This window comes from Panthera uncia, chromosome F1 (genome assembly GCF_023721935.1).
Source record: "Panthera uncia isolate 11264 chromosome F1, Puncia_PCG_1.0, whole genome shotgun sequence".
Classification (NCBI taxonomy): domain Eukaryota; kingdom Metazoa; phylum Chordata; class Mammalia; order Carnivora; family Felidae; genus Panthera; species Panthera uncia.
Window position 1 is genome coordinate 9605570 of NC_064813.1, and position 14624 is coordinate 9620193.

At 51.0% G+C, this 14624-nt stretch overlaps 1 protein-coding gene across 1 annotated transcript in view; it reads right to left on the reverse strand.

Moving 5' to 3' along the window:
- Positions 1–382: 382 nt before the first annotated feature.
- The window catches only part of GPA33 (glycoprotein A33), a 38430-nt gene continuing 24188 nt past the window's right edge, over positions 383–14624 (reverse strand). Inside the window, exons 4-7 of the mRNA XM_049633865.1 lie at positions 8522–8674; positions 3088–3207; positions 2258–2381; positions 383–1822 (exon numbers count right to left, since the gene is read on the reverse strand). Coding sequence (XP_049489822.1) covers positions 1690–1822; positions 2258–2381; positions 3088–3207; positions 8522–8674 — 530 coding nt within the window. The 3' untranslated portion in view covers positions 383–1689. The remainder of the gene's footprint in view (positions 1823–2257; positions 2382–3087; positions 3208–8521; positions 8675–14624) is intronic.

Consider the following 14624-nt stretch of genomic DNA (forward strand, 5'->3'; position numbering starts at 1 on the left):
GGAAACTGACTGACGAGGCCCGCCATGGCCTGTCCAACACTTTACCTGGAGTGTCTCTCGGCTGCCAGGTATGATGCTGTCCTGTCCCTAGCAACCACTAGAGACAGCCTGACCCTCCTATGGCCATGGGCAATGGGACCCACAGGATCTGACCCTCTAGTCTCAGGCATCACGTCGCCTTCCTCTCCTCGGAAGCAGATGACGTATACGGTAAGTAGACACAAACCCATGAGACACAAGATTTACCTTGGTGGGAACAAGCCCCACGTTAAAAAAGAAATAAGAATTTCCACTAACAAGTTTATTATTACTGATAGCACTTTGAATGAAGCAACGAATTTAACAACAACTATATATATATATATATATATATATAAATTTTTTTTTAATCACAAATAGATGACAGATTTACAGAATTGGTTTTCTGATCACCCAGAAAAGACAGGGATGTTTACTTAGTAGGAAACTGCATTTGGGTGAGACTAGCCAGGGGCCCTCGAGCTCTAAGCCGGGACATGTCTCGTGAGCTCCCAGCCAGCAGAGGAGTTGTGGCACGGTGACCACCCACCAGCAGAGCGGAGCCAGGGCCAGGCAGGGCCAGGGTTAGGTGTCAGGAAGCAGGGGTGGCCATGCCTGTTATTCCGGCCTTGAGAGGAGTGATCGTGATGTGAGAATGTGGGACCTACTGCGAACAAGCTGCCCCGTGTGCATAATATGCGTTCACTTAAAGCAGTGCGTACTTCCTTCCCTAAACTAGCAAAGGGGGTTTGGGTGGGAGTTGTGAGTCTACAAACATATCGCAGAGACCACAGAGGGGGAGACTCAACCTACCAAAGCAGGGACCCGACTTCAGCTGGGGTAAGCACCTGCCAGGAGGATCATGCGGCTGGGGTAGCTCAGACGTCAGCGTAGGGAGGGACTAATGCCCAGGTAACGGCCGTGTGGCCCATGATGAGTGTGGGACAAGGTGACAAGATTGTTCCCATGTGTGGGACGATCCGGAGTCCCTGGGATTTGAGATGGGCCTGCTGGGACGGGCGGAGAGGGAGAGAAACTGCATGGGCATCCCAGGCAGAGAGAGAAAGCCAGGAATCCCTGAGGAAGCATGCAGTGGGTTGGAGGTTGCAGTTTCTGGAGTGCATGGGAAATCTGGGGCGGGGGGGCGGGGGAGCGGGGAGGAGGAACTGGAAAGGGAGCCGGAGGCCAAAGTGGGTCCCGAAGCAGGAGTTTTCACTTAGGGTGGATAAATCACAGGGAGTCCTTCCCGGACTCATTCTCTCTTTTATTCAACAAATATGCACACAGGCAGGCGCTCCCGAGGCGCCCCCCTGGGTTGGCAGCCACTGCCCTCCTGAGGCCAATCGAGGGAGCGCCCGGCTCCATGCTGTGCCTTGGGAGCCCCCCCTCCCGGCTCCAGAGGAAGGGGGGGCTGTGGCCTGGTCCAGGGTGAGGTCCAGGGCCCTGAGCTAGGCGGGCGGCAGGGAGAGGTCACTTCCTGGGTGAGGGCACTTGGCAGGGTCAGTCACGAGCGAGATCCCCTTAGCCAGGTCCTCCAGCTGATGATATGGGGAAGAGGCATCCCATCCATGACGGGGACGGAGGGCCAGAAAAATGGGTGAGGAGACGGGAGGCAGGAGCAGAGGCATGAACCGCAATCTTCCCCCGACCCCAGCCTGCAGTGTGCTCCAGTCACCGGTCAGCGTGGCCCGGGGACTCCCGCCCATAGCTCCTCTCGTCTTCTTGCCTGTAGTCGTCCTCCTCTTCCCTCCCCGTCTGAAGCTCTCTCAGCTGCTCTGGAGGCTTCTGGTAGGCCACCCGATTCCTGCGGGCACGAGGACAGAGGGGAAGGGTTTGCCCTCGTTCTGGCGTCGGGGAGGTGGGCCTAGTGCCCTGCGTGGGAAGAGAGCCACGGGACCTGCCATCCCTACTCCTCCAGATGCAAAGGGACACTGGGCTGCAGGACGGGCAGGGGGCACAGATTTGCTCTGCTCATGAGCTCAGGGTGTCACGGGAACAGGCCGGCTCCACTAGACAAGGAGGGGCCAGACGGTGGCAGGGGCTCAACCCCAAGCTTGTCCCTGCACAGGCCACAGGAAGCCTGGGGAACCAGGGGCCTTGGAGTCAGGTACCAGGCCTGTAACGCCACCTGGGGGCAGCTGTGCCCAGTGCTGGCATGACTAGAAGGGGCCATGAGGAGCTGTGACACTTCCTCCCACACTGCTCAGACCCTCGCCAACGGGTGTCCCCAGACACTCACTGCCTTGTGTCCTTGGCCTCGTCCTTCCCCCGGCAACAGCAGCAGTAGACCACAATGCCGATGACAATGATGGCTGCAGCCAGGCCCCCCGCAATGCCCGCATACAAGGCCACGTTCATGGAGGCTGCAAGACACGGAGCAGGGCAGGTGCACCTCCCAGGCCAGAAGCCCAGGCTCTGGGGGCGTGAGCGGAGCTGACGACGACGAACCGTGCTGAGGGATTCCTCTGGAAAGGCCCAGTCCCCCTCCCAGCCCAGGGGCCAGTGCAGCCAGCTTCTAGTAACACTCCATGAGGCATGGCCTTGTAGAAGGTGACCGGGTGGGGCTGGGGAACACTCTTCAGGATGGACGTGTATACAAAGATACACAGGCCAATCGACTTGGGTCCCAACACTCCCTGGGCTACCCAGGCTCCTGAAACGTCCTCAGTTGTCAGCCCTGCCAGGTCCTCTCTAGCTTGTCCTTGAGCTGGTCAGGGTGACCGGGTAAGGTCCAGACTCTGTGGCAGCTGACTCTGGGCACCTCCCCATAGCCACCGAGCAGCCCTAAGGGCGGGCGGGACTGAGCAGGTCTCCAGAAGTCAGTCTGAGGCTCTTCTTCCAAAGAACCAAGGGAACAGGACTGGCCTCTAGACAAGGGAGCCTGGGACAGGAGCGTCTGGCTGAGGTCACCCCAGCTACCCTGCCAGCCGGTGACCCTAAAGAGGCTGCCCCAACTCACCTCCACAGGGTCTCTCTCAGCTGCCTCTTTGCACCCCAAGCCAGTGATCTCCTGGGCTTTCTCCACCCCCCTTACCCTTCTCCCTCCCCCCACGCCCAAACTGCTCTTACGAGGTCTGACAGCCACAGTGATGTTACAGGACTTCTCCCCCACCTCATTTCTGGAGGTGCAGATGTAATAACCCGACATGTCTGTGGAGATGTTCTTCAGAGACAAAGTCTGGCCTGTGACTGGGAAGGAAGGACAGTCAGGGTGAGGAGACCGGTCAACGCAGTTCAGTGGAAACAGCTGGGAATTCAGAAGCCTGAATTCCTAGGTGGATACAAGCACTGCCACTGAACTTGTCTGAGCCTCGTCCGTAAGGTGGACAAAATGTCCACCTCCGGGCCTTCTAGAACAAACGCAGGCAGGAAGCGCAACTCTGAAGTGCTTAGAATTCAAACCCCCTGGGTTCGCAGCCTGGTTCCGCCACTGATTAATTTTGTGGCTTTGGCCCAGGAATTTAGGTGCACTGAACCTTAGCTTCTTTATTTACAAATGGAAATAGTCATAATCCGTGGCGCACACGGTAATTGTGAACGTAAAATGAGGTACTAATCGATACAAGCCCACAGCAGAATGCCTGGTGTATCGCAAGTGCTCAGGAAACATAAAATACGTTATGCATGACATGAAAATGCTTTATAAGTAGAAAATGTGGCTGTAACCACTTTTATGATCTTCCGAAACCGAATCCCTTAGCTTGGACTCATGGGAGACGTCTCTAAGAAATAAAGAATGGGGGCGCCTGGGTGGCTCAGTCGGTTAAGCGTCCGGCTTCGGCTCAGGTCACGATCTCATGGTTTGTGGGTTCGAGCCCCGCATCGGGCTCTGTGCTGACAGCTCAGAGTCTGGAGCCTGTTTCGGATTCTGTGTCTCCCTCTCTCTATGCCCCTCCTCACTCGCACTCTGTCTCCCTCTGTCTCAAAAATAAATAAACATTAAAAAAAAAATTTGTTTTAAAAAAGAAATCAAGAATGGTCCAGTTGTCCTCATGAGACACCGTCCTGCTGAATCTGTGATCCTGTGGGTTTCTTCACCTGGAAAGGGAGAGCTTTATGCTTACACGTACTTCCTGTCCTCAAAGACGCTTCATCATAACTGCTGTTTGGAGCGGAGAGTGAGAGACCTTTCCGTCTAATTTGCTGCAGAGTCAACCTCATAAGATTCTGCTGCCACCAGGTGGTTCCGTTTCATCCAGAGGAGACATCTGACACGGCAAGCAGGATCTAGTCACGGCACTGCTCAGAGGTGGCCTACCAGCTCCAGTAACAGGTCCTGGCTTTCTTTGACTTATTTCACTTGGCATTACACTCTGTAGGTCCATCCATTGCAAATGGCAAGATGTCATTCATTTTATGGCCGAATTATATATATATATGTATTATATATATATATATATGTGTGTGTGTGTGTGTGTGTGTATATATGTATATATATACATATATACACACACATATATATATATTCCAATATATATAATCCATTATCCATTTTATATATATATATTTATATATATATATATATTTATGTATCACTTCTTATCCATTCAACAATCAATGGACACTTGGGCTGCTTCAATATCTTGGCTCTTGTCAACAATGCTGCTATAAACGTAGGGGTGCGCGTATCCCTTTGAATTCGTGTTTTTGTATTCTTTGGGTAAATACTTTAACTTTCTGAGGAAACGCCATCCTGTTTTCCACATACTTGAAATTTAAGAAACAAAACGAATGAGGGGCACCTGGGTGGCTCAGTCGGTTAAGCGCCCGACTTCGGCTCAGGTCACGATCTCGTGGTCCGTGAGCTCGAGCCCCGCATCGGGCTCTGGGCTGACAGCTCAGAGCCTGGAGCCTGCTTTGGATTCTGTGTCTTCCTCTCTGTCTCTGCCCTCCCCTCACTCACACTATGTCTCTCTCTCTCTCTCTCTATCAAAAATAAAGAAACATTAACAAAAAGAAACAAAATAAATGAGCGAAAAGAGAGAGCGAGAAATCAAGAAACAGGCTATTATTAATAGAGAACAAATTGACGGTCAACAGAAGGGAAGAGGGTGTGGGGTGGGTTAAAGAGGTGATGGGGATTAAGAAGTGTACTTGTGGTGATGCGCATTGGATGTTGTACAGAATTGTTGAATCACTATAGTTTATACTTGAAACTAATATAACATTGTATGTTAACTAACTGGAATTGAAATTAAAACTTAAAAGAAAAATAGCAAGTCCGGGCTTCCTAATATGATCACAGGGTCACAGATCTGGTCCTGCATTCACACCAGCTTTTATCTCTTGCCAATTCTCCTGGTGTCCAGACCAGCCCCCGCCCCACCTCCACGCTCTGGCAAGATAGTCGCTTGGTGTGGATTTTCCGGGTCTGGATGTGCTACCCGCTAGACTTCCTCGAGGACGACTTCCTACGATTTTTTTTAACAATCGTGTCTGGACGGCGGACCAAATATTTCCATCTCCAATGTCACAGAGGTAACTGGAGGCTCAGAGACGCTAAGGTACTTGCCCAAGGTAGCAAAATTAAGAAATGACCGAGCGTCACCAAAGTCCTGTTTTAGGTCTAGAACTCCCTGGAGCAACTGACAGTTGTCTTCAAAAATACATATACATTCTAGAAACAACGTATGTTCGTTATAAGACTTTGTACATGACATTAAGCTATTATTTCAATTCAGTCCAGTCCAGAAAATCTTCAGAGGCTGCTCGCATCAGCTCGAAACAAGACGAGGAGGGTCTGTGTCCTCCTGGTAGGAAAATGGTAGATGTGAAACCAGGGTGACCACAGGGTGATTAGAGTTCAAAGCGGAAATGCTATTTGGGTTTACAGTAAGGGAGTTTAAACTCATCCGAAGGGGCAGGGAAAGCCGGTATAAACAGCAGAGAATAAAATAAAATCATCTATAATCTCACCAGCTAGAAATAACAGCTGGTGATTTGGGTTATTTTCTTCCAATCTTTCCCCATGCACTTTCTTTAGATTCTTCCCTTGAAACCCACAGCAGTATTTCTGGATGCTCACTCTCTATAAAATGCTACCTCTTCTCTCCTATAGTCTCATATACCTCTGAGTGTTTTCTGGAATATTGCTTACATGTGACATTAACATACGGTGCTAAGAAAGGGGTCCATGACCTACCAATTTTAGACATCATCAAGAGAGGGTTAAATCAGTTTTTGAAGAACACAACTCTTAGAGCTTCTAATATGCTAATGAGCACTGCGTATCCATAAAATGGGCGTTACGCCCATAAAAAGGGATACGGGAGTGCTGATGCGTAGGGGCACTTGGACCCCAATGTTTATAGCAGCACTTTCAACAATAGCCAATTTATAGAAAGAGCCTAAATGTCCATCAACTGACAAATGGATAAAGAAGTTATGGCTTCTATATACAGTGGAATGCTCCTTGGCAATGAGAAAGAATGAAATCCGGCCATTTGCAGCAACGTGGATGGAACTGGAGGGTATTATGCTGAGTGAAATAAGTCAGTCAGAGAAGGACAGATATCATATGTTTTCACTCATATGTGGATCTTGAGAAACTTAAAAGAAGACCATGGGGGAAAGGAAGGGGAAAAAATAGTCACAGAGAGGGAGGGAGGCAAACCCTAAGAGACTCTTAAATACAGAGAACAAACTGAGGGTGGATGGGAGGTGGGGGAGAGGGGAAAGTGGGTGATGGGCATGGAGGAGGGCACCTGTTGGGATGAGTACTGGGTATTGTATGGAAGCCAATTTGACAATAAATTACATTTACAAAATAAAAAATAAAAAATAAAAAATAATGGGGGTTATAGTATTAATGGTCTTATTTTGTAAACTAACCCGATTTTTTTTTTTTTTTAAGAGACATCTAGAAGGAACACACTTTGGGAAATGCTCTATGACCCTGGGAATACTTAGGGGGTCTATAGCCCTTATCAGAATCCCACGCTTCAGAGTGAGAGTTGCGGTCTACGTGTAAGGTATACACAGCACGTTGCAGACAGATCAGGACAGAAGACTTCAGAGTGTCTCCTAGGACCTTGCCGTTATCAGAGGCCAGCTTTGGGCTCCGGACCTTGTTCCTCAAAGGGAACGGTGGACATTAGAAACTGCTCTGGGATTAACCAGTGCATATCCAGTGCCACAAGACCTGTTCTTATCCTGACTTGGGGCTCCCAAGCCCCTTTTCCTCTTGGAAAGGACCTAGCACAGTTTTCTGAAAGTCCGCTAAAGCTAACGTTTCCGCTGCAGTGGCGGCACCTTGTGGTCAACAAGGGGGACGCAATGGGAAGTCAGCCTCCCACTTCCCAGGGCTCCTGCTGGAGAGAGATTTCCCCACCGAGGAACCCTGGTCTCCCAGGGGCACTGACGTCGAATTGGCAAGATTTAGCTTTCCCGTTCCCGGCCGCTCTCCACTCGTCCCGCCCAACCCCGATCCTATGGCTTCTCCGCAAGCTCGGGCCGCCACCTCTCACCCAGGACCCTCAAGATCCTCCCTGGCTGCAGGGCCTGTGCCCACCCCTCAACCTTCCAAGAACCTCCTCCCCTAAAGTGCTCTAGCCCCCAGAATTACCCTTCCCTCCTTCACTGATACCCCAATGCCTACTCCATCAGTTCTTGACGCTCAGCTGACTGGGGTGGGGTTTACCAAGGATGTTCAGAACTATCACACATGGGATCTCCTCTTCTCCTCCTTACAGCCCTCAGGGAAGGTGGTATAATGATCATCCTGGTTTTCCAGATGAGGATAAGTGTCAGAGGGGCTGTAAGTGACTTACAGCTACAAAGTGTCGAGGTCAGGACTGAAGTTCCTGTTTGGAACGGGCTGCATGTTGAGCCCAGGGACGGGGGACTTTTTTTTTTTTTTTTTTTTTTCAGTTTGTTTCCTGACCAAAGGTCAAACACCAAGCTTCCCAGTACAAAGCTGGTCTCCAGGCAACCACAGCCGAACCTACCGTCTCCTTTTCTGAGAATGTGGGACCCTTACAGCGGACCTGGTCATGTGGGTGGGCACGCCCATAAACGGGGGCCAGGTCTGGGAAGCTGGGGTTCAGTGGAATCTAAGACGGACCAGCCTGGATCTGGAATGGGTATGAGAAATTCCCACCCTTGGGTGGAGCCATAGAGTTAGACCGGGGGCCTCAAATGTATACTTCAGGACATGACCGTAGTCAAAATTAAAATCCTCCTCTCCTCGGTGCTTTTGCACAGCACTGGTTATCCAGACACGCTCATTCAAGAGAATTGAGTTGCGGGGAATGAAGATAACAAATGGACATTTACTATGTGCTTCCACTGAGTGCTTTACACGAGTCACTTTTATTTCCCACAACAACTTATAAGATGGGTATTATCACGAGTTAACTTAGAGATGCTGCAAGATATCAAAGGCTGACTGCAGGGTGGGGGAAAGGGACGGCCTTCAGGGGGGCCTGATTGGTCAGCCTCAGCCAATCACCTGCATTTTGGGGTGGGCGGGGGCACCTGTCTTCCCCGCTGTCTTCCCTGTTACCTGGTGGGGCTGGCCGCTCCTGGTTCAGGATGTCGTAGGTCCTCCAGCTGTACTGAGGGGCAGGAGAGCCCTCCTTTGATTGGCAGGTCAGCTGGATGTTGTTCCCAATGATGGTCTCTCCCTCGATGCCGCACTCTGGTTTGGAGGGTGTGACTGTGTAGGCGAAGGACCAAAGAGAAGGCATGAATCAGGCGGGACTTGGGGACAGCCACCTCCTGCCCCAGAAATACACACATACTGCTTTGTTCTCAGGTGGAGAAGTTCATAGCCTGGTGGTGACAAATACTGCTGGAAGGTCAGTGCAGCCCGAAATATCTCCTCCGTGGCCTGTCACCATCACAGAGAGGCAGTACCACCGGAAGCATCCTGAGTGCAAGATTAGAGTCACCACTGTTATAAAGGTGGGTGACACTGAGGCCCAGAGAGAAGACTAGGCAAGAGCCTGGTGGGACCAGAACCCAGGTCATCTGACTTCCACTTCCAGTGCTCTCTCCACCAGCCCATTCAAGTTCCCCCCAATGTTGGCTCATCTGTGCCATTTTAGGGAAATCTTGCAATCCCTCAGTGTTCCCATCTGTAAGACAAGGGGACAATAGACTTTTTCTGTAAAGGGTCAAAGGTAATATTTTGGACTCTGTGAGCCACATTGCGCTCTGTCACTGCTTTGACTTTTTAAATAAAGCTTTATACACACAAAAACCATTCTTAGCTTGCAGGCCATGTATGAACCGGCCCAGGCTGGATTTGGCCACGTCTGCCCACCCCTGGATTAGGGGAAAACTCTTCTCTCTGGAGCCCTTCAATTCAAACTTCTTAGGAATATTCCCTTTGTGTTAAGCATGACCCTTGTCCCGTGTTTTGCTGATAAAACGCAACTGCTCAGAGTAACTGGGTGATTGGAAAAACCACAGGGGGCAGCAGAGTTGCATTCTGGGTGGAAAATGAGGACAGAAGTGGCGGGGGGGGGGGTGCTGGACAGAGAGGCAGAGACAGAGAAAGAGAAGCCTACAGAAAGGAGGCTCCAAAAACCAACAGCCCCCCTGAACTCAATCCTAACCTGATCTCCCATAATTCCTGAAGACCTTAAGCCGGTGTTTTTCACTCGGCACTAACTACCACTGTGTAGGGTGGGCACCTATTATGTCTGATACCGCTGGGCACTGGGATGACATAGTGAGTGACTTCCTGTGTTCAAGGAATCCAGTGGAGACAAGAGACAAGTAATTGGACAATGACCAGGCAGGAGGCAAGGCTGCTAGGGTAGGGAAGGGACTCTGACCCCATCACACCCTGGGCTGGGACCTGAAGGAAGAATGAGACTAAACAAGGCCAATAATGGAGGTGGTGGTGGTCAGAGAGGTGAGGGCACGCCACACAGAGGGAACAGCATGTGCAAAGGCCCTGAGGCAGGAAGAAGCATCAAGTATGCGTGAGGTTTCAGGTAGTGTCCTTGGGGCAGGGAAGGGGAGGACACGCAGTGCAGAGGGCTATTACTGAACTGCTGTGTGGCAGGCCTGTCCCCTCCACCTCTTTCTTTAGACCCTTGCCCAGGAAATAGTGCTGCCCTGAGTGGTCACGGAGCGTGGAGACTGCCTTCCGGTCTTGCATAGCCCCACCAGGAGTTGCTGGGGGAAGCTACCCAGAATGCACCTCTCCCTGCCAACCAGAACCAGTTTTTCTCTGAAACAGGCAGGGGGTTTGTAGGTGTGACCCACATCTCCTGCTGCTTTAGGGAGGGCCAGCCAGGTGTGGGACAAGCATGGAACACATTACAGGTGCTCCCCTATGCCAGCCTGGTTGGACAGCCCCTAAACCTAAGAGGCCCGAAGTTCAAGAACAGGCTTCTTACATCCTGGTCCGGGCGCCAGGAATGAAGCAGCCTGGGAAGGAAGAGGCTGCTGTCTTCACCGCCCTGACAAGGAGCCCTCCTCTCTGCTGGCCCAGCAAGCAGGTACCCTGGGGGGGAGGGGGGGGGGACACGGCTTCCCAAGAGACTGGCTCTAGGTCAGGGCTATGGAGCCAAGCTTTGCCTCTGCACTCTCGAGGGGTACAGGAACATCCCTCCCCACTCATCAAAAGCATCACCCTGTTGCCCAGTATGCCTTTACCAGGGGACTAAAACTTTATTTCACAGAGAGCTGGCCGAAAATACAGTATCCCCTGAGAAGTGTCACAACAACCAGCGTCATACGAAGTGCGCATAAATGTAGCCAGGCCCCTCTGTGTCCAGGTTTCTCTCTGGGATCCAAGACAAAAAGGGGAGACAAGGGTCCGAGGCAAAGGAGCATAGAAAAGCAATCCGAACAAACCGGAGGGTAGCTTTGCTAGGGGAAATTATCAAGGCAAATCCTTAACTCACTCGGGAGGCAGAAGAGATGACAAGAGACCAACCAGCGCCTAGGAGGCCAGGCTTCCGGAGGAATGTGTCAGTATTTGTCACCCCGGGGCCACCAACCTCAGCCCCCAAGCTGCCCTCCCGCCTCAACCCAGCCTAGGATCACCCGCCCTCACTCTGTCCAGACCCTTCTCTAAGGGTTCCCTCCCCAGCCCCCACCCCATCCGAACTAGCTAGGGCCCGGAGTCTGCTCTAGTTCAAATAGTCCCTCCGCCCGCTGCGCGGCTGTGAGGCCTGCGGGGCTCCCGGAGATCTCGGGTTCTGGGTGGGCTCGTCCTCCCCCCCCCCCCCCCCCCCCCCAGTTTGTGGCTGGAAGGATTTCAGGAGCTGGAGAGCTGGGGGGGCCAGCCCCGGGCGCTAAGGCACCGCGTCGCTCCACAGCCTGCACCTCCCGCTGATGACGCCAGGGGGCGCCAGAGGCCGGGGAGACGGGCTGTCCCGCCCCCGGGCCAGGTGGCTTCCCCCGCTCGGTGACCAGCTCCGTGGGCTCCGCCTCCGTCCGGAAGCTCTCGGCTCGGTGTTTACGGTGAGGTCACCCGGCCCGAGGGGGCGGCCCCGTATAATTAAAGCCCTTCTGCCTAAAAATAACCCAGTGGCAAAGGCATTTGGAAACTTTTTTTTTTTTTTTAAGATTTTTATTGGATTCCTTAACATTTGGTACAAAACGATTTCTCGCTTTCTTTCGCGCTCTCTTCCTCTGTTTGAAAGCAAAACGTTGGTTTCGCCGAGTTCCACCTTCCCAGATTAAACTATCTTTTGCCCTTCCAGCTAGCCAGTCCCCGTCTTACAATGAAGCTGGCCCTGAGAGGGGACGGAGGAGGCGGACGTTCACACTAAGGTGACGTCTGGATGCCCAGCCCCGAACCAGCGCGTGTTGGCCGCTGAACACGGGAGCTGCTTAAGGGAAGCCGGAAGGAGACAGAATTAGCCAGAAAAGGACCAGGGGAAGCGAGGGATTCAGCCGGGGGCTAACAGGCAATAAGCGGTGCAGAATAGAAACCAGCGAAAAATGCGCGTTTTCTTGGCTCGGGGCTCTCTCTCTCCCGGGAGCCGATGCAGATAAAAAATGAAGAGCTATGCGCACGGAACGGTTTCTTGCAACATTATTTACAAAGCCTTAATTGGAACGGGCTGCATGTTCCGTCCAGGGACGGGGGACTCTGCACCCACTTGCTGGAACCGCGGGGGGCTTCGAGGGCGCTCAGGGCTAGGGCAGCAATACCTGTTAGGCTACAAATTCGGTCAGTCGGGGACCGAGCTGGAAGTAAACGCGCACAAGCATAAAACCTAGGGACGCCACTGAATTTCTTTTTTAGTTTCTCTCCCTCTTTTTTTTCTTATTAGTATTTTCAAGAGGGGAGGGATCACCAGACGCCCTCATATGTGTTTGGATCAAGGTCGCTACACTGGGAGAGAGCGGGCGAGCAGAGCTCCATTTTAACGACTTGCAACCTTCTGTGTACTTGAGTCTCTTACGCGAGGAGCCCTCCAGACAGCAGGCCCCCTGCTCGAACGGAGCCAGCTAGCACGACACATCGGGGCACCCCACCTAGATTGGGACCAGCTAAAACACAGCTGTCAAAATGCTATAGAGGATAGAGTGTGATGATGACAGCCTGGTCCCTGAGATGAGAGGGGGTGGGGATGTTTCCAAGGGACTAAGACCCTCTAGAGCTCCCACTGAAGACGCAGAAACCACGGCTCGTGCACTCACGGGGCCGTCTCCCAGACCCTAAGCAAAGACCTTGCCGGAGAAGAGCAGTTACAGACTCTCGCTTATCAATGAGCGTTGTGTCCAAGATGTGGGTGTTCTATGGGCAAACGAGGGCGAGGGGCACATCCAGGGCTGACACGGCTTTGCCCCCTCCAACCTTCTTTTGTTGGCCCCGGGGCAAAGCACAAGTTACTGCCTGGGGCGAGATCAAACATCATCCTCAAGCTTACGTCTGCTATCCACTCAAAGAGACGGTACTTTGAAAAGGAAAATCTAGAAGAATTCGGGAATCATCCTGAACTGCACCCATTGCTGGCTGGGAGTGGCAGGCTTACAAGGTGGAGCAGTGAAGGGCTTTGCATTTGGGCTGTCCTGTTTCCATGGAAGCTTGGAGAATTTTCTACAGGTCATTCAACCTCTCGAGCCTCAGTGTTCTCTTCATCAAGCATGAGTGTTAATGTCCGCTTCCACCGATAGATTGCAAAGATTAGAAGCCCTAATATCTGTAAAGCTCTCAGATGCCTGGTGCATACCTGGTCCTCAGTAAATGGGAGCCGTTAGCATGAATTTCTGGCAACTTTCACACAGACAAAGGTCATTGCAAGTTGATGGTAGTTTTCTCTCTATTTAAGATAAATCCCCTCTGTTTGCAGAGCAGGAGGACACAAAGAATTTGGCTTTGGGGATGGGTGCAGGGTTGTGAAAGGGTTCCTTGCCTGTCTCCTGCACACAAAGAAAGGCTCCGCATCTGTCCACAGGAGGCCTGGAATATTCTACAGAGATGCCTTGTTATTGAAGGTCATTGGATCTGATATACATCTTCCTAGATGAGAGGACTCAATATTTTTAACATGTCATTCCTTTGCAAATTAGGGTGTAAATTGACCATACTTCCAGTAAACTTTTATTTTTTTAATTTATTTTTTAATGTTTATTTATTTGAGAGAGAGAGAGAATAAGCAGGGGGTGGGCAGAGAGAGAGGGAGGCACAGAATCCAAAGCAGGCTCCAGCCTCTGAGCTGTCAGCACAGAGCCTGACACAGGACTGAAACCCACAAATTGTGAGATCATGACCAGAGCTGAAGTCAGCCGCTTAACCGACTGAGCCACCCAGGCGCCCCCAATCAACTTTTATTTTAAACTAAGCAACATGTGAAAAGTTAAAATGGAAGAGTAAATGTGTAAAACCTGACAAAATTGGGAAAAGTTTAGCAAGAAAAGATATTACACGGCACCAGATATTAAAAGCCTGATCGCTCCAACTAAAATATACATATCAATACTGGTTATAAACATGCTGTAATCAAAACCATGTCATATCAGCAGAGGAGTAATCAAAAGGAAAATGAACAAAATGAAGAGTAAAAAAAACAGCCATGTCTGTGTAAGAACTTAATATGTGACAAAGCTGGAAGTCCAGTGAAATAATGTTTCTTTGTTGCAGCAAATGATGCTTATGTCATTGACTGTCCATTTGGAAGAAAACAAAGTTAAACTCCCAGCATCCTATTTACACAAGTAGATTCCAGATATAATAAAGGTCTGAGTGTAAAAAATAAGACTTAAAGACATAAGGAAAGAATATTAACTTCATTTTTATAGTCCCAAAGGCAGTGGAGAGAGACGTTCATGACAAGGGGCCCCAAATGCATGACAGAAATCATCAACAAGACAAAAGATCGGGACTTCTGTGTCTCAGAATTTCCACCACAATTTCCAGGACGGCAAGTGTCCTCAGAATTAAGGAGAAGCATGAGAAAGGTCCCAGCGGCCTCTCCAGGAGCAAACCCTTGGGTTATCCGTCACACTCCTCCCACCCACGGAAGAGAAGCCTGGAGGTTCATCAGGGAGGAGATTCCTTTGAGGAGGTGCTCAGGAATAGAGATCCAGAAGCATTTCCCCTCCTTTTTTTTTTGTTTTAAGTTTTTATTTTGTTTCTTTTGAGAGAGAGAGACACAGAGAGAGAGTGGGGGGGGGGGGAAGGGCAGAGAGAG